At 40.9% G+C, this 19,856-nt stretch overlaps 1 protein-coding gene across 1 annotated transcript in view; it reads left to right on the top strand.

Moving 5' to 3' along the window:
- The window catches only part of LOC143121789 (serine/threonine-protein kinase DCLK1-like), a 60,150-nt gene that overhangs the window by 16,796 nt on the left and 23,498 nt on the right, over positions 1–19,856 (top strand). The window contains exons 4-5 of the mRNA XM_076282381.1: positions 8,047–8,146; positions 17,240–17,356. Coding sequence (XP_076138496.1) covers positions 8,047–8,146; positions 17,240–17,356 — 217 coding nt within the window. The remainder of the gene's footprint in view (positions 1–8,046; positions 8,147–17,239; positions 17,357–19,856) is intronic.

Genomic DNA, 19,856 nt, shown 5'->3' with positions numbered 1-19,856 from the left:
ATGCTCTTGATAGTTCTCCCCAAACCTCCCCTGTGTTTGCCTCATCTTTCTTTCCCTTGTCTTTTAGCCTTTTTTCTCCATCTCACCTTTCTTTTTGTCGCTTTCAATTGTTCACATCTCTCTTCTCTCATCCATCTCCAGCAATCCCAGTAACACAATAATGCTTAATCTAATCAGCCCTATGTGCATATTTCATTGTATAACTTTGTTATCTGGCCATGAATGGTTATAGTGAGGCAGTGGGACTGCCTGCTGCCCCAGAGTACTGCGTACTGCACCATGTCTGTATTTGTGACACACGCCTCATACCTACTGAAATGTGCTGTCTTCCCAGCCTGGAGAGGAAACCCACTCCCTACTAGTTTACCAGTCTTCACCCAGGACAATTCCGGAGCAAAATTAACCTAGGGGTTAATAACACGTGTACCGAGTTCGACCGTTTTCTGGGATATGTTTTCATGCTACTGTAAATGTGAATGTGATTTCATGCATGTTGAATGTGACCACCGTCATAGCAAGAGGCTGGCGGACCACTGTCGGCCCATTGGAGGCATAGCTGGCGGTCCGCTGGCATTTTGCTCATCGGTTCTCTGGCGGTCCGCTAGCGGGTTGCAGACAAATTGCCCAATATTTTGCCACTATTGGTCTAAAATATTTTTCATTTGTTTAGTTATACTCCATATATCATTTGATTAAATTTTCTTAATATTTATGACAAGTTAAATTTAAAGAGATGGTGGTCCAACGGCAGACCACAAGTGGTACGCCACCGGCGGCATACCACCAGTGGTCCGCTATCTGCCAATCTGATCTGATCTGATCTGGGCAGTTTTATCACAAACCGCTAATTAGCTTATAACGCTAGTCTTAGGAGCACAGAGTAAACACGTGACAGTTCAGCTCACGTTGCATGATGTTGGACTGGTTGAATGCCGTGCAACATGAGCTGAACTGTCACGTGACTTTTTCCAAGATGGCGCCCACCTGTATACGTGAATGGTACTGTCTGTCTTTTCTGTACACTTACAAAGTTCTCAATACTTGAGTTCACATGTAGGGACCCTCATTATGTTACTGTCGAAGTGTGGTGCTATTTTGAGCCTTGTTAGTGGTATAGAAATAGCGATTTCTTTTTACTTTACTCTGTGCCCCTAAGACTAGCGTTATAAGCTAATTAGCGGTTTGCGATAAAACTGGTCACATTCAATTAGCATGAAAACATATCCCAGAGAACGGTTGAACGCGGTACATGTGTGTTATTAATTAACCCTTGGTTAATTTTGCCCCGGAAATGTCCTTTAAGCCGGTGTGGAAATGTTGGAAATTGAACGTTCTAAAGAATATCTGGGTTCATTGAATTCAACATGACATTTTAGAACCTTACATTGTCAAATTCCCCTGCTTTTGGAAATTTCACTTCACAGTGGATCATCCTCCCAGACTCCTACTGTTTTAAAACATCACCATCACGATCCCACTGAGCAGTGTCACAGAGCATGTTCACTGCACAAAACAAGACGTGCCAGATTAGTCCAATTACCATTTATAATCCTACTTTTCCATTAGTATAATTGACCATTCGCTAAAGCTCCGCCCCCTTAGTTACTGTGGTTATGCCCATCAAACTCAGACCGGAGTTGACTAGAACTGCAATGGCAGCTTTAAGACTTCTGTAAAAGTTACAGCCCAAGAGGCTCTTATGGAGACCCACGGACCTGATTTCGTTTAGAATCTATCGAAAGACTCCAGTATCTCATGGAGGGACATGTATAAAATTCAAATCTAGCTTTGATGGGTGACAAACATAGACGGGAGGCGAGTGTGATTCACTAACTAAATATTAATATTAGCTAGGCTTGCATGAATGTTCAAAGGACACTGGGTCATGTCATGTAGGGAACATGGTAATGCAAATAAACAAATAAACATTGCCTACATTTCAGAGCCTCTTCAACTTTATTAACCGAATAAATGTTACACTACTGTGCACAGTCCCATGCTTTTCTGACGTGAGTATGCTAGCACGTTTGTGGCGGTTGGCTAACTATGCTAACGTTATCTAAGTCTCCTCCAAGTGATAATCATGTTATACACAATGCTGGTTTACCAAGTAATGTGTATTCTGTCTTATCTGGCACCCTAATGAGATTGTTTTAAATTAGAATAATTTAACCAATCTGACCCCAATTTTACTATTATTACTAATCATCGTACTGACGTCTGAAGTCTGAAGCAGATTACTTCCTATTCTGTTAAAAATCACATTGCGAATAATTTTTTATCTCAACCAGTTGTAATCTTCACACATTTGTATAGGTTTTTAGCCGATTCACGGTGCATCGTTATATGCCTAATTATACGCATTGCTCTTTTTCTGATTTTTTACTATACTTTAACTATGACCATGACTATAATTGTTTGTCTTGTCATGTCTGTCAGCTGAAAAGTTGTAATTTAGAAGATGTACAGAGTGAGTTTATTTCCTGAATTCATTGGACTTAAATCGAATTAAGCTTCAAAATCATGCATGTTTAAAGATCTCATCGTTTTTTCATTAATTTTGCAGTGGTCTGTAGTATTGATGAATGCCCTGTGAGCCGGTTTTGGTGAAAAAAATGCTGTCCTGCGTCTGTTTCATGTTGTTCTAGTTTGGTGGGGAAGGTGGGCGGGGAGGAACGACTGGATTTCGCCTCTAGTCCTGAATATTAATGACATGCTAATGAATTCACCTCTGATTGGCTAACAGTACTGTGACTCTTCCTTCAGTGCGTCCTCATCCGATTCTGCCTGTGCTATGCTCCATATTCAACTTTACAGTGCTAAAACCTGGCTAAAACTCGAGTCAAAACTGTTGCACAAAATGTCTTCGGAGATACAACTTCATGTGTTTGATCCTAGTATTCGAGTAGGAAGAAGAACCGCTTCCTGATCGTGAATAGAATGGTAACTTGCCTGTCAGCTTAAAATTTCTCCTAAAAGAGGTAACGTTAGCAGCTAAACGTTTGTGACAATCGTCATCTTGCTTTCAAGTAATAAACAGTTGGAAACGTTTTAAAATAAAGACCTATTTCTTTACACAGTCAAAAGTCTTTGCAATTTTCCTAGTAGATATTTTACTTCACAACACAGGTAAGCACCCTAAATGCAGTTCAGCCACTGACCTAGCCTGCTAATGCTATCGGAATAGATAGTTATGGTTTGAATTCCATGATACTATCATTGAAAGACCACTTGGTCATAGCCCAATATATATATAGATCTAAATGCAAACACACCTACCTAGCTATATTTTGCTGGAATTGTACCAGAATGCCTACAGAAGCAGAGAATGTGTGCTGCATGACTTCTCCGGTAATGAGAACTATGGCTTTGATAGCCTGACATTGGCAGAGGTTAGCCTACTCAAGTTGTTTTCTGTCACGTATGACAGAAAAAGTAGCCTACTATAGGAATCTTATAGTATTTTAAATATTACTAAATATTACAGTAATCTTATAGGAATACTATAGTATTTGGACATAGGTACTATAAGACTACTATAGAAAAACTATAGCGGTTACAGAATATTATAGAGTTATTAGTAGTACTTCTACAGTATGTCCCAATTATTCCTATAAGATTACTTTAATATTTTGTCCCAAATACTATAAGATTCCTATACTACTTTTTAGTAAGGGGATTGCTCATGTGGTTAGAAAAATGGGCAACACCCGTACCCCTGTTGTCTGTATGACCCTGTACCCAGGATTAGAACCAGTCTGCCTTAGCATAATGTACTCCCTTCAAAATGCACTAAACATTCGACTGTGACGACTATGGCCCTCTGTGAGACAGAAGATATGAAAGGTAAGATAAACCTTTAGCTTAAAGGGACAAAAACTGATGAAACTCCTAAAACAAATATACAAAACAGGTCAATTTTCAATAAATAACTTTATTATATTTACATACAGCAGTGGTACTCAAAAGTGTGGTCCGCAAGCTCTCAAGTGTTCCACAAGTAGATGTGGTAAAATATAATAGATGAGTTGTTTGCAATATTGAACCAACTTGTATTTAAATCCAAACAGTTCTGCAACACTGATGTAACCTATGCCATTTTAAATCATATGACTCCTCTGACACCATAAGCAAGGTGCAAAGACAATAATCAAGGTGGTTCAGTGAGAAGGCCTATTGTGTAATATACTGTTGAAGTAGGTCTACTGGTTTTTTTTTTTTGCTAGGTGGTCCGTGAAACACTGACAAATAGTAATATTGCAGTCTATTAAAATAATGCAAACACAAAACAAGAACATCCAAACTATGCACAGAATTAACAATGTCCTCTTTTTGCCAGACGATGCAGACATCTGGCCTACAGATCCTTTGTAAGATGGTGCTGGGATTATTTAGGCAAAAAGGTCTGAGTTGTTGTTTCGGCTTGTATTGTCCTGGGGATCCGAAGGGACAACACACAAAACACATTCGTTGGCTGTGATGATTCTATTACATTGCTCTTTGATTGCGCTGGGCCATAGGTGTTATTGTGGAGATGTCGCTTTCATCCTCCTCCTCCTCTTGATCAACCCGAGGTCTTGTAGCTGGCCTTGGATGAACAGGCTTGATGGCAGTAGAGGTAGCAGGCCCCCATGCCCATGGTGTATCCGAAGTGCTTGTATCAATACTCATACTTTTCATGAAGTATTCTGTTTGGGTACCTAAAGTAATTAAATGTGTATTACTGTCAAGTTACAAGATACTAATAGTACACAGGACATTCACTATCTCACACAAAACTGTACTGGCACAATGGAAACAAAAATATTTTAGTGACTGGTAAGGTGTATGATGTACTAAGTAGCACACCCACAAGAAGACATTCGGTAATATCAATTCTATCTGTTATGCAATTCATGGGTTTCATCAGGTCCATTTACACAGGTGTATTAATCAAGCACCATGCAATCTGCATTCATAATCGAGGTGCTTGATTTTATACACCTGTGGAAAGTGACCTGAAGAAACCCATGAATTGACTTTCCCAAACATTGACGAGCACATAAGAACCTGTATTAGCCTACTAGAAAAAGATTTCTAGAAACTAACTAGCACAACAATAAAAGTTAGATCACAAACCTTTTCTTAACGTGATGACCTAATGTAGGCTATAAAAGCTGTGTAGCCTGACATGAGGATGTGCTCTGGAAGACATACAAAACACTAAGTAAACAGCAAGTAATCAAACAAAACATAATTGTAGGCCTACAAAGGTCAATGTAATAATGGCAAGAAGACATAAATTAGACTGAAGTGTAAATACCCGAGCTCTATAGTGATAGCAACTTAGCCTAATAGTGCACGGGTATTGTGTTTTTGATTTTCCCTGTTTAGACTAGAACAATACCCGTACTTAGTTGAGCATAATATATTGTTGCTAATATTATTATTTGTGGTTTAACGCTTAGGTTAGAAGATTATAGGTTCAACAAGCTAAATCTCAGGGTAGTGTGGTCAGTTTCTTATGAGTGTAGCTACACCAGGCACGTAACTGAAGCATTCCGTTCGCGTTATGTAGCCTACTGCAACAATTAGCTTCCAATAGGCCTAATCAATGGAAGTAGCTACACCTGGCGTGTTAGTGGCCTGTAGGCTATGTTCGGGAAAATAGACCATTCCTCTAATGGATTTTACCAGAGCCCTTCCTATTAGACATTCTCTGATTTTACACGTCGCGAACAGAACACTTCAGTTGTAGCTTCCTGTAATATAGGCTAGCCTAAGCCTAGCTTGTAGCCTACCCTTTTCATGCATGCTAACGTGAAGAATATGAACATGCTATTTCTTAACAGACGTTAGGTGGAAAAGTTTGTTTGTACTTACAGCCTGTGAGCCTGGTGGTCGATCGTCATGACGGTACAGAACCAGGTTTTCAGAACATCGATGCAAAACCACTTTCTAACTAACTTCCAACGATAAATCCGAACCATTTCTTCCTCAACTCTTGTTTCTAAGGCAAGACATGCAACATTGATGTGTTATTGCCACAAATAACACAGGCACGATATTTTTCCGCCGTGTTAGCAACTTGCTGTTAGCTCCTACTAGCTGCAGAGAGACAATCCCCTAGCCACAAAATCTTCCAGTCTTCCTGTAGGCGGTCACAAGCCAAGGTGGGCGAGGCCATGAATAATCAGTTTCCCTTCGGCGTCATTGGGAAGGGCTCTTTCTGATTCGCTTGTTTTTCCGTGTATTTTCTTTCATTGGTTAATGCGGGTAATGGGGGTAGAAGATCATTTTCACGTGCAGCATGCATATGCAACTTGGAGTGAGCTATAGTATTTCGAAAGTAACAAGTATTAAACGGTTTCTCAGTGAATGAGACCTTTAATCAAGTATACCAAATATGAAGGCCCTAAGAATTCAGAAATGGTGGTCTCTTTTAGGAGTGACACATGCTGTTAGCATTTCTTTAGTGAATTACCGGTAAATTTTGTTGTGGAGTATTCACATACTCAAATCAAGACGCAAGACATGTCATAGACCACCAACCTGCTGCTGCATCCTGTGTGTCCCTCAAGCCAACAGAAGGCTCTCCAGCTCTCTTCCTTACGATAGCAGGCTCACGGTTGCCATAGTGACACTATGCCCTCCAACTGATAAACAGGCCTGGGGCTTATAACCTTTTTCACAGAAGTCTGAGTCATGACTATTAGCCCACAATCGGGGAAGACTGTGAGCGGATGTCGGAAAGCAGACACAAAGTATTTAAGTCTGATAGAACCAGTTTCTTGCACAGAGAGAGAGGGAGAGAGAGAGAACCTGTCAAATGGCTCTGAGTCCACTTTTGTGCCATAATGTCATGTCTTTGTTGTACTTCCAGGAGACTGAAATTATTGACTTCACCTTAGCCAAGCAATCTTCCACTTGGACTTGGATATTATGACTCACCATGAGTCATTATGAGTCATAAGTCTGAATGCTTCATTATAAATATTCTGGTCAGCTAATGGACCTCCAGTAGTGACCTCTTCCGCTAAGGAGTCTCTCAGGTCCTTAGACTCCGTTCCAGTCCAGTTAGAAGTGTAAAAAACTTTCTCTCTATAATGCCCCTCAGCCTGCTTTACTGCTTTAAGTCCCATTACTGTACATGCATTAAAATGTAGCCAGTTCATGTCCAGAACATTTCACGACTCATCAATTTTCTTGCAACTCTCTGTGCACTTTCAGCAGGCTGCTGTCAGCCGTTATGTAATATTGTCATCTGTGTTCTCTACATCTGACCGCTAGTCATCTTTTTTTCCATTGAAAGCATTTTTGATGTCTGAATCATCAACCGTACATGTGACAGAAGGTGTGAGTTTTAAAATGCTGGCTCATGGAAAGTGTCCATTAGACTAAAGGGATTTCAGACATGAAGTGAAGGAGTACAAAAATGATGAACAAATGTTCAAAGTTTATCAAAGTTTGTGTAAAAAACAAGTTGACTTTTTCTCTTAGAACAACTAAAAGGATGTTAAAGTAGAGGTTTGTCTGAGAGCACTGTTGAATTTGATGCCTTTGAATTTTAGCAAGAAGTTTATGTTAGAATGTTACCCAAATGCTTTTATTTACATACGTATAACTCATGCCACATGCATGCATTTACACATTTGAAATTTGAGTGTGACATTGGCTAGAATCTTACAAGTGGGTGTCTCCAGCTAATGGGATTAGTTGTTATAGATGAATGATTAGTGTTATTCTGCTGTCATGTTTTGAATTTTAGATTTGGAATGATATTCAGTCAGCTACCCACCCATAGTGTCCTCCTGCTGGGCTGTAGCAGTGTTTTAGCACTATTTTGCATATTTCCTAACCTTTACCACAACTCATCTCCGTGGAGCGCTTCATAAAAGTCCCTCAAATATGCCGTCGCAGTATGAATTTTTAATGAGTGACAAAAAGATGTATCCATTGTACCGTCAGTCTCTTACTCGCATGAGTGAATTTTGCTAATCGATTCATAAGTCTTTCTATTTCTCTCCCTCCCTCTCTCTCTCTCTCTCTTTCTATCTCTTGCTGTAGTTGACGTGCCTTCAAGATTTCTTTGGTGATGATGACATCTTCATTGCATGTGGGCCTGAGAAGTTCCGCTACCAGGATGACTTCCTGCTGGATGAGAGTGGTAAGGCTGATTGATACCTTATAGCTGTGAAGCCATGTAGCTTCTGACTGTCTGCTCTGAGGAGACTGTAAAAATAAATGACACACAAATACACAAATGATATGAGCGATGAGTGTGAGCCCTTTACAGCAGAATATTCTAGAAATGGGAAACACTAGCGAAGAAACGTGATTGGCCTTATTGTAAAAATGCAAGGGACATAGAACTGTACTTAGTGCTTAGCCTGTGAAAGTATGTCAAGTCTGTCCACTTCAGCAGTAAAGAGGTGGATAGTGCATAACCACATGGAACAGTGAGAGAATGACCCATTTTCAAGACCATTTTCGCCAAAAGGCTTGTAGTATCAAAATAACTGTAACTTTGAATGCCATTTTCTCATCTGGTCTCTGCATTTCTCTCTCTCTCTCTCTCTCTAACGATTTAAAGTGGTTTAAAGTGGTTGCCAGTCTGGCAATCAGGCATGAGGTTTTGGGTGCCAAAGCCAACCAAATCTGGTTACCACATGTAACAATTTGGTGGCCAAGGGCAACTGGGCAACCTTTAACGTTGAGCCCTACACAATAGGGGTGTCACGATTTTGGTTTTAAGACGAAATCGATCAAAATTACATCTTAATCTCGAACTTTGAAATCAAATGTAGAATCAAGGATTCAGCCACAACCCCAATGCAGTGTTTCCCACATAATTGAATTCCATTTGTGGTGGTTGGTTTGCAGAATTAACTTCTACAACAGTTTTTAACAAATTAGCATAGTGTGGTTATGATGCTAACCAGATTTAAGCACAATTTAGTACAACCTGGAAAATCATTGTGTGGTGGTCAATGTTGATATTGTGGTGGGCCGCCACAAATAAGTCAATGTATGGGAAACACTGCAATGTCACGTCCTGCATGCATGCCAAGAGACACAACACACACACACACACACACACACACACACACAGAGGCGATTCTAGAGTCTGTGGGGGCCCCAAGCAAAAATTCCAAGGGGGCCCTACCGACAAGTGTTATCACCATTATGTTATATCACCATTAGAATATTATGTTAAATAATAAAAATACAAAAAGCGTATTATAAAAATTCTTATATTTTGACATGTATCTCAAAAATATTATTTTGAGTGCATGGTGTATGCACTCATAATGATTCTCTACAACATATTTTTACTGCATTGCCATGAACAAAGTAGAGGCAAAAAAGGGGTTTCTTTGTTGAACAAATTGGGATGCAATGTGAGCCTTGAATTGGATGCCATGCAGGAATTTGCTAGGATCTCAAAACCGGATTATGAACATGCTTTGCCATAGAGAAACACACGAAAGCGTTGGATTATAAACATGCTTTGCCACAAAAACAGACAAAAAAATCGTAAACGTGGGGTAAGTCCAGCTATATGAAGTTATTATTTTGCTGTAACTTCGTCTGTTTTATAACCCAGAAGGATGTAGGCCTACTTGATATCAAATGATAGCCCTGTGTCTCCTCTTTCATCTGATATGCTTGCCATATCTATGCGATCACGGGTTTGCGAGTAATTCAAACGAGAGTAGGGTGAGCAGGTGAACCTAGAAGTATAGACTGTAAATATGATGCTATTTGATTTAATTTCATGATTTTCTTTTCATACTTGATCGTACAGACAAGTGCGTAGTCTCGTTGGAAAGCCCCACTTCTGCTCTGTCACGCAATACAGTTTTATCTCGCTGCAATGAACAGTTCCGGAGCAATGTAACAAAGAAGAAAGGGTGTGTGTTTTTGACGCACTTTGCGTCAATCGGCTCCTTGCTTAACTAGTTGTAACTGTCGCTAGCTAGCTGAAGTTTAAGCCTACTGTCGTATAGATGTAGCAAACCATGTTCAATCTTTCTGTCAATTAACATTAGCCTACTATAACTTCATTGAGTAGGCTAAAGGCCAAAATCCGATGTTGATCCGTCATCACTGCACCCTCGATTGACGTTTAGCCTACCACAGTTGCCTAAATATGTGCGGATTCTTTGAACTTTTTTGAACACAGATCCGCTGTTCATAAGGCCATAGCATAGGGCCTACATATGCACGTACTATTTGTACAATAGGGTAGGAGCATGCAAAATACATCATTCAATCTCTATGGACGAAATTCTCGCTTGACCCACCGGCAAACGCGCTGAGACCAGGTCGGGGCTCCAAGCAGTTGCTTGGTTTGCCTATTGACAAGGTGCACACACGCGCGCACACGCGCGCGCACACACACACACACACACACACACACACACACACACACACACACACACACACACACACACACACACACACACACACACACACACACACACACACACACACACACACACACACACACACACACACACACACACACGTGTTGAACTGCGGAGCGTTATCTCCGAGCTGCAGCCAGTTAAACCGAACTCGAAGCCTCTCCTGCTAGGCAGTGGCGTAACAAACCAATGGTGGGCCCAGGTGCGAGAGCACTATGCGGGCCCATATCGTCATTTTTTGGCCCAGGATGAATTAGCTCTGATACATGCAATACACATTAAGGGTGACTTCAATTGTTTATACAAAGGGCCTGAGGCACCGAAGTAGTTTAGTAGTTACATATTACAATTTCAAATCAAAACACACGACTACATAGAATGCATTACATGTGAAAACATTCAAAATAATTTTATTAACAGCCTGCAGGCCATGGTAATCTAATATTACTGCATTAACATCAACTCGCATGGAATTATGGGAACACTCAATGCGCTTCTTCAACCCTCTGCTGAAACTGGAAGCGTTGCTTGCTTAAAAACTCGCACTGCGCAGAAACAAAACTTAATGTAGCCTAACTTATTTAACCGTGCAGAAACCAAATAAAATCATTCATATGCATACAATCCCCAATATGCGTGAATTAGGCCATTAGAAGAAGGCCATCTTACGAGCCTTTCGTTGAATTGTTAATGATGTTCCCAATATTTAATGCTCTTGCTCTCGTATTTTCAATGGACAGGATAGCTAACCCACTGAGCCTCTCCTCTCCTTAATAAGTTTGAGTTTGGAAAAAGATCGCTCAGCTGTTGCCACAGTCACAGGCAATGTCAGAAACAACATGAGAGCAATACACACTTACCCGAATGTGGATGTTACACTGTCATAATCTACCACCAGCATTTTGGCAAGTTGAAAAATAGATGACTTCTGTGAAATCTCTGCTTTAAAGCAAGACCTGAATGAGAGGAGTTGTGTTGGGAATGTCGGTGCAATGTCCCTGCTATAATGGTCTGACAAACGTCTCGCCTTTTCAAGCAGTTCATTATCACCTGCGAGTTGAAGGGTCATAGGACGTAAAGACTCAAACACATGACAAGTTTCCCGCATACTTGCAAATCTTTGGGAGAGCTGACTGATTATGATGTCCAGAGTTGCATTAAATACCTGCACTTTGAAGAATTTCTCTGCATCGGTTAAGCGCTCATCTTCCGATAGTTCGCTTCACTCTCCGTGCTCTAACATTTTCAAATGTACTCTGAACCCCCAATTAATTTGCGAGCGTCTGCGCCGTAGCCTTGGCCTGGTCAAAGGCACGCCGGTAGTCAGAAAGGACCTGTATAGAATTTTCCAGCAATTGCATTGCGGGGGTAGCGACGGGCCCCGGGAGGTCACGGGCCCTGGTGCGACTGCACTTGCTGCACCTACTATAGTTACGCCACTGCTGCTAGGCCTACTCTGAAATCTCCAGTATGGAAGTAGCCTATTTTATCGTTCATTCACGTCAGTTAACAGCAACTTACTCAACTGTTTCAAAATAAACATGCGGTTTCAAAATAAAAGCCCCCCAAAACAGAACTGAAAACAAGCCAAAAAAGTAAACGGTAACACTTTATAATGAGGTGCCATAATAAATAGCAAATTTATACTAGCATTAACTAACCCTTTGTTAATATTTGTAAATTGTTACTAAAATATCTATTTGGCACAAGTTAATAGTTTTCTGTCTTTATTGCCTCCACAATCCCAACACCGACCACCCCCAACACTCACACACAATCTCTACACAGCCTAAACCACAACCCACCTCCCCAATCCCTCAATAATCCCTCCCCAATGTCCGATATGCCATTTACATCTTTACAAACACAATTTCATTGCATTTTTTACACCAGAAACTATGGTGTAACTATTAACTTGTGCCAAATAGATATTTTAGTAACAATTTACAAATATTAACAAAGGGTTAGGTAATGACTAGTTTGCTATTCATTATGTAAGGGATAATGAATAGAACGCCGGTCATTATTGGGAAAATAAGCCACGACAGGGCGAACCGTCTTGTTCCGCCCTGAAGGGACTTATTTTCCCAATAATGATAGGAATTCTATACATTATCCCGCTTATTACACGGCTACTTGCCAAACCGAAACAATAAACTCCCCACAATATGACTCTTAAGCCTGCCTAGGCTATAGCCTATTTGTTACTGTTTCATCGTGGCTTTTGCTGAGAAACAACTAGTTCGCAACAGCACAAGCTGAACTTGAATCAAACATTCTTTAGTACACAGCTGATCAACCGTCTGCTTTCACTTTTGAATGAAGTTCCAGTCCTTGCGTAGTGATATGAAAGACGTGAAATAGAAGCACAAAGCCCATTTTCCTTGACAGCGGTCTCTTATACTTAGCAACGGTCTGTTATTGAGAATTAGCAGACCACCGAACGTTGGGAAGGCCCATTCAAGTGAATGGAGCATTCTGCAGCACTCTGAAAAGCCGTGTAATAAGGAACCTTATTATAAAGTGTTACCAAGTAAACAACTTAAGAAATGCATTTAGTAATGTAATTAAAAAAAGATCGAAAATCGAATCGAATCGTGACTTTAAAATCGAAAATGAAATCAAATCGAGGATTTAAAGAATCGTGACACCCCTACTGCACACACACACACACACACAAACACAGCATACACACACACACACACACACACACACACACATACACACACACACACACACACACACAGTACATACAGCACACACTCACACTGGACAACTAGAAAGCAGTGTCAGGATGACAGGAGATGTATGTAAAACTTTGTCAGTCAAATCACTGACTTTATTATGATTTTGATATATAGTATATGACCATATACCACATTTTCCGGACTATAAGTTGCTCCAGAGTATTAGTTGCATCAGTCAAAAAACACTTCATGAAGAGGAAAAAAACATATATAAGTTGCACCGTACTTTAAGTCACATTTACAGTTTCCCACAGAATTATTGCCACCTCTGCTAAAGTTGACTAAATAGAGGAATATAAAATCATCTTTTGGAAATTGATCTTAATGCCTTTAGTAAAAAAATGAGGAAATATCCTTTAAGAACACCAATTTTCTTTGTGAATGAATAATGTATCATAAATGTTCTTCCTTAAAATACAGGGGTCATAAGTATTGGCAGCCCTATGTTGAATTCCTATAGAAGGCAGGCAGATTTTTATTTTTAAAGGCCAGTTATTTCATGGATCCAGGATACTATGCATCCTGATAAAGTTCCCTTGGCCTTTGGAATTAAAATAGCCCCACATCATCACATACCCTTCACCATACCTAGATATTGGCATGGTTTTTATTTCAGTTAGCCTATTAGCTGGTTTGCTTTCCTTTCTTAACCAGTATGGACATTTACCGGTACATGTAATCTGGAAAGGTAAGTTATTCAACTAGCACACAGAATAGGGTGACCAGACGTCATGAGTTGCATGTCCCAAGTCCCGACAAAAGCCTGTCTTTACACCAACCACTATTAAAGAAGCACTATGCAGGTCTGGTTATTCCTTCGCTGTTTCTGGGTTTTCGCCGGATTTGGGCTCGCATTTTTCACTACACAGCTCCCCTCCAGCTTCGGTAGCAAGTGACTGCTACGCTAAACCCCCACTAGCTAGCGAGCTAGCCATCAAGAAACCAATTTAAACACATACACATATTGAATTTCCCCTGGGGATCAATAAAGTATCTATCTATCTATCTATCTATCTACAGGGCTCACAATAAAACAGTCAAGCAAACACATTGTTCAAGAGACTATCAAACCACATTACAAAGACGAAGTTCACCCATGGGTAGGCTACTTGCAATTTCAACAGCAACAAAGCCAAGTCAGCATCCGTTTTGCAGTCTTCTTCGAAACTACAATCTGACTACATTTTTGAGGCGCGATTGGATACTTCCGCTGAGTCACATCCTGATTTACCCGGACCGGGTCCAGAAAGTTGCATATTCGTTTTTTTCCGCGGAGAAGCGATAGGGGGAGATGAAGCACCCACCAAACGACCCAGAAAGTGTTGTAGAACCATCAGAACAACTCTCAACCTGCATAATTAAGGTCATTTTTGCTAAAATTATTGCATAATGCTTCTTTAAAGTGTGGTCTTATTATAGCCCGATCATTAACTAAACCCATGTAGAAAGATTAGCCTAAAGCATCCGGCGTACGATTTTGATAATGTGTGTGTGTGTGCGTGCGCCTGTCAGTCAATCTTAACAGTCTGCATAATCTTTTCAGCCAACCTTACAGTGTAAACATTGTTGCAATGCCTTGTCATATCTGCCTCATTTTAACGGTTAGGACAATGTTGAAGAGAAAGGCATAATTTTCAAAATAACCTATGGCTGTGAGTTTTGTTTTGAAATGTTTTCATGCATGTCTGGATAACAGGTGAGGAATGTTTAGGACACAGACTATCGTAAATCCTCAAATTATGGCAGGGGTCTTTTATTTATGGCTGCGCAAAGCACAGGCCTTTATTTGGGTCAGGCTTGTAGCCTATTCGAGGCAGGCCTTTATTTGTTACGTGCGTTGTATTGTGAGACATTTGTTTCATTTGGAGCGGCATACCGGTAGGCTATCAAAAGCAGAAGATGTTCGATTTGGTTTGGTTTGGGATTTAATTTACTTTTGGACTGTTTGATTATTACTTAATGTTGGGACTGATGGGCACTGAAATCTGGAAACCTTATTGCATAGGCCTACGGTAGCCTAAATTTAGTTATTTTTTAATTATGCATGATTTACTTTTTTTTTTATTCATAGGCTGGAATGCCTCGCGGCAACAATTGTGTCTAAATTTAGGCTAGTACTGCTTCAGCCTCTGGCAAGCTCAGAAGGGGGCGGCAAGCGACTAGTAGCTTGAGAGCAATGTGTTGGAGACCCAGTGTAACGACTTTCATTGGCAACAGCATTAAACCAACCAACAATATAACATATTAAGAAGAGCTATTTTATTTCATTGAGGTAAATCAAAACAATGTAGGCAATTATTACCCCAGCTTGTAGACTATTTGGGGGCCGTCCTTTATTTGTCCGAATCTGAGACCCGGCCATAATTTGAGGATTTACGGTTATATCCGCGAAACTTTCCCCCCACGGACCACGGACCATCCAACGCATTCAAAAGTAGCCTAACGCATTCTATTAGCTATTCCAGGCGTCATGTTTAATAAGCTGCCCTTTTTTTGATGAACACATACAGAGTTTATAAATGATATCCTTTAATTTCATGTTTCCATATCATTATGACCTGATTCGAAATTATGTATTTATTCATGAATTAATTACAAAAGATTTAAAATTTTCATTTTACACCTGTCCGCCATAGCCCTTTTCATCTCGCGTACCCCCTAGAAGCAGCTCGCGTACCACCGGGGGTACGCGTACCACAGTTTGGGAATCCCTGCAATAGAAGACTCTTAGCATGTTTGTAGCAAGTATTATCTCCCGATGCAAAAGCTGCTGTGTATGTAAAGGCTGAAGTAGATGTTGTGGTAAATGACACTGTAATGAAGGCAAAAATGTCACTAATGATAAATGCTAAATGTCACTAATGTGTCAGAGCATCACATCATATGGTAAACAAACTGGTGTTGCATCTCTTCTCAACAGCTGCAGCACAACTTCAATTGTGATTAAATTAGATAATGTAATAAAAGGATCCCTGAGACTTTATTGCAACCCTATACGTTTACCTAAGTTAGATTGTATGCTGTTTCCTCTTCCAGTGATATCTCGTCTCATATATTTTCACATCATATGCCTTTCTGTCTGTTACTCAGTGTTCTCCATTCAGTGATTAGACTGTCGTTTTGTTCACAACATAAAAAGAAAATCAGAATTAATTTGGAATAGAGGGAGGGAGGGGCAGATAAAGCATCCGCCATAAACCTTTACTGTATTGCCGGGAGGTGCACCTCAAAGCTTGTTTTCAGGGGCCATTGGCATTAATGGGTTGGGTGGGGTGCTATAGGGTTGGGGGTGGAATTGGAACTTCTGTTTACGGAACAGCTGAGTGCAGCTGGGGAAGCTAAGCTTCAGAGGCTAGCTCCTGATGAGCCCTGGCATTTATGTACTGCCGTCTGCCTGTCTCCTCATTTGCACAAATTTGAATCTATTACTCACTGGCGGTGGCAGTGAGGTGTGGTGAACACAGCACTGCTATAAAGGTAGCACTCGCCTCGCTCGCATCCTCGTTATGCAGAGCCAATAAACACATGCCTGTCAAAGAGGGTCGAGGGAGAGAGATATTATGTCATTTTGGTTAATTAACCATTATACTTCGCTGTCTCAATATACAGGGATTGAGAGGGGAGTCCAGAATGTAGTCCAGAGTTTGGAATTCATTAGATAATGGGAGGTTCTGTTACAACCATTTAATCTTGTCTGGGTTGTACACCAGTTCTGATCTATTTTTGTCAGAATTGAGTGATCCATCCTTAGTGATGCTGAAAGGGGATGCAAATCAAACTGTTGGGATGTGTTTGCTCTGCTGACTCTGATGGCTCATTGTGGGAACTCTACACAAAACTGTCTACACTGCACTATATATCGTGTGCTGTCTATGCACCACCTGTCTACTATCACATTGCATTTTATGCTTTTTTGCACTTCTGGTTAGACGCAAAGTGCATTTTGTTGTCTTTGTACTTGTACTCTGCACACAATGACAATAAAGTTGAATCTAATCTAAACATATTTCAACACAATTTCTTATGGAGGCATCTGAGTTTAGGCAAAAGGGTGATGATTGCCTGTCTCGTTTCTCTCTCCAGAGTGCCGTGTGGTGAAGTCCACATCCTATGGGCGCATCTCCTCCATGCAGGGTCGCTGCTCGCCCCGGAGCGGTGGGCCATCACGTAGGAGCAAGTCCCCCGCTTCCACAGGCTCAGGTAAAGAAGCATACATGCTGCCCACACCCCCAGCACTGCTAGGGAGCTCTTTGAAGCTCCAAATGGATCATTTTAGAAAGCAGACAACGCTGACCTGAGCTTACCATGTACTGTAGACGTAGCTAAATGGAAGTGAAATAGGATGAGATTTTACCATGGCATTTTTAGGCAGGTGAGCTACCAAGACTCTAGGTCTAAGGTCTAACTGAAGTCTTCTGCACAGCTTCTTGCACCATTAGTTGTTTTTGCATTTTTGTTTTTCTTTTGATTTGTTTTAGCATGGACTTTTGAGTGGTCATAGTGTAATATCTCTATATCGGATACTTTTCAATTACAAAAGCAGTTTTGTCTGTACATTGAGTGTAGTGCTGAATAGTATTAGTATAGATAACCTTGTGTAACCTTGTTGTGTAGTGTATTGCAGTTATTGCTGTTATAGCTAGCGCTATGTCATGTTGTATGGTGTTCTGTAGTCTATTGTAGTGTTAGTGTTTTGCTGCACAGTGTAGTGTAGTATACTTGCTGCCAGGACTGGGAATAGAACTCAGATCTCAGCACAGCACCATCTGTTGTGAAAGCCTTAGCAGAGTTGTAGAGCGATTGTGTGAGAACCCAGGAGACTGCATGTGACTGTGTACGGAGGTGGTTGGTGGACTTATTGAATTGTGAATCAGCAGCTCAGCAGCTCAAACCAAATCTGTCCCAGCGCCCCAGGAATGTGAGTAGGACTAGCAATGAGTCAGAGAGAAGGATGTGAATTCACAACATACTCTCAAGCTTCACAGCAACACAGATAGAAGTCAAGCTTACAGTTTAGAGCTTGAATTATTTGTTTTACTCCAAACAGGAAGATGTGAACAACCACTCTCAGTGCAGAGCTCAGATCGATCAGGCTAGAAGTGGATCTTTTCTTTTAGCAATTGTAAAGGACAGTTTAATTGGAAATAAAAAGAAAAATACTACATTTCCCCTAATAATAATAAAGTATAACTGCCCTGTTCAATTGCTCTCTTGAAATAATAGTGCTTTATTTGACTGGAAAGATTTGACTGGAAAGAAACGCCTGTAGCTTGATAGGTTTTATTTTCCGGTCATGGCGTTCAGTCACCCTGTGTTCCATTATTGGGTTAACTCTCGAATGTCAGCACCATTCTGACACAGAAGATCACAGGGGGCCTACACTGGGGGCGTTACTGAAGCGTTCCATTCACATAGTGTCTGCTGCTGCAACAATTAGTTTCCACCATGATCAATGGAACTAGCTACACCAGACGTGATAACGGCGCGTACGTTCGAAAAAAATAGACCAGTCTTCTAAAATTGTTTTTACGCGTCCGATGTATCCCTTCCTGTCAGTAACAACAACTCGGCTCTCTCTAGTCACAGGGGTCATCAAGTGTAGAGGTGACAAGATCAGAAAGTAAGCAATTACTCAGGCTGTGCCAGCACCAGCTGCTCCACTCAGGTGTGTTGACAGGAAATTGAGCCTTTCTAAACAACTTCGTACTTCCTGTTTACTGTCACAACTGGCGATTTAATGAGAGGCATCAGTGCAGGAAGAACAGAGGAAGAAGAACAACAAGCTTATTCTGAGAAATGGATTGAAAGAACCAGGAAAGAGTGTGCATCGTTCTCTGTTGATTTTAGGTGAAGTGAGTGGAGAAAGAGAGAGAGAGAGTGTGTGAATATGTTCTTCATTCACATGCATGTATGTTTCAATCTATTTTTTCAAATTTTTTTTATTTTGTATTATTTATTTATTTATTTATTTATTTTTCTAATGCAATGTTTACTGAGGTTTGAAAATAGGAAAATCTTTTGTATTTTATCATTCCAAACCTATCCCTTGTCAAATAATTTCATTTCCTTGATAGTTTTTGTTTGGTGATGTTATACACATCATATTGCTTTGCCAATATTGTATAGCCCTTTGAATTTGAAAGAGATAAAGAGAAATCAAACTTAAAACTTAGAGTGAGAGGAAGAGATGATTAGGATGAGAGGATTATGGTTGCTGTGGAAACGGCGAGCAGAGAGAGGTGCTCCTCCGTCCTTCACATTTCTAGCTTTGTCTCTCTCCCCCCCCCCCCCCACACACACACTCACTCCCTTCTCCTCGATCAGTGGCCACGAGTGGGCTGTCAGCGGCGAACAAACAAATTAATCCTAATTGGACGGCATTGATCTTGTTCCTCTGCTGCCCTCAGGCCTGGCCCAGGTGCGCCAAACCCCAACTCTCTCGACCAATTTCCATCAGTCACTCAGCCCGACTGACTGGGCCTGGGAGTGGGCTCTCTCTAGGCTCTGCTCTGGTTCTTGGCGAGTATTATCAGATTGTCTCCGGAGGCGCCGGTTCTGTGAGATCCCCTTTCAGATAGAACTGCAGAGGGCAGGGTAGAAGAACAGAGCACCTGCACGACAGATCAGCTGACCATGGGACTGATGCGGGTCGAATCAGATCAGATCCGCGTCATTTCAGGGCCAGACGGCAGATGGCTGT

Source organism: Alosa pseudoharengus, unplaced genomic scaffold (assembly GCF_046254945.1).
Source record: "Alosa pseudoharengus isolate Yale_2024_CS ecotype anadromous, Long Island Sound unplaced genomic scaffold, YU_APseudo_1.1 YU_APseudo_1.1_scf_13, whole genome shotgun sequence".
Taxonomy (NCBI): domain Eukaryota; kingdom Metazoa; phylum Chordata; class Actinopteri; order Clupeiformes; family Clupeidae; genus Alosa; species Alosa pseudoharengus.
Note: the sequence above shows the minus strand (reverse complement) of the source record. Positions and strands in the feature narration are given on the sequence as shown.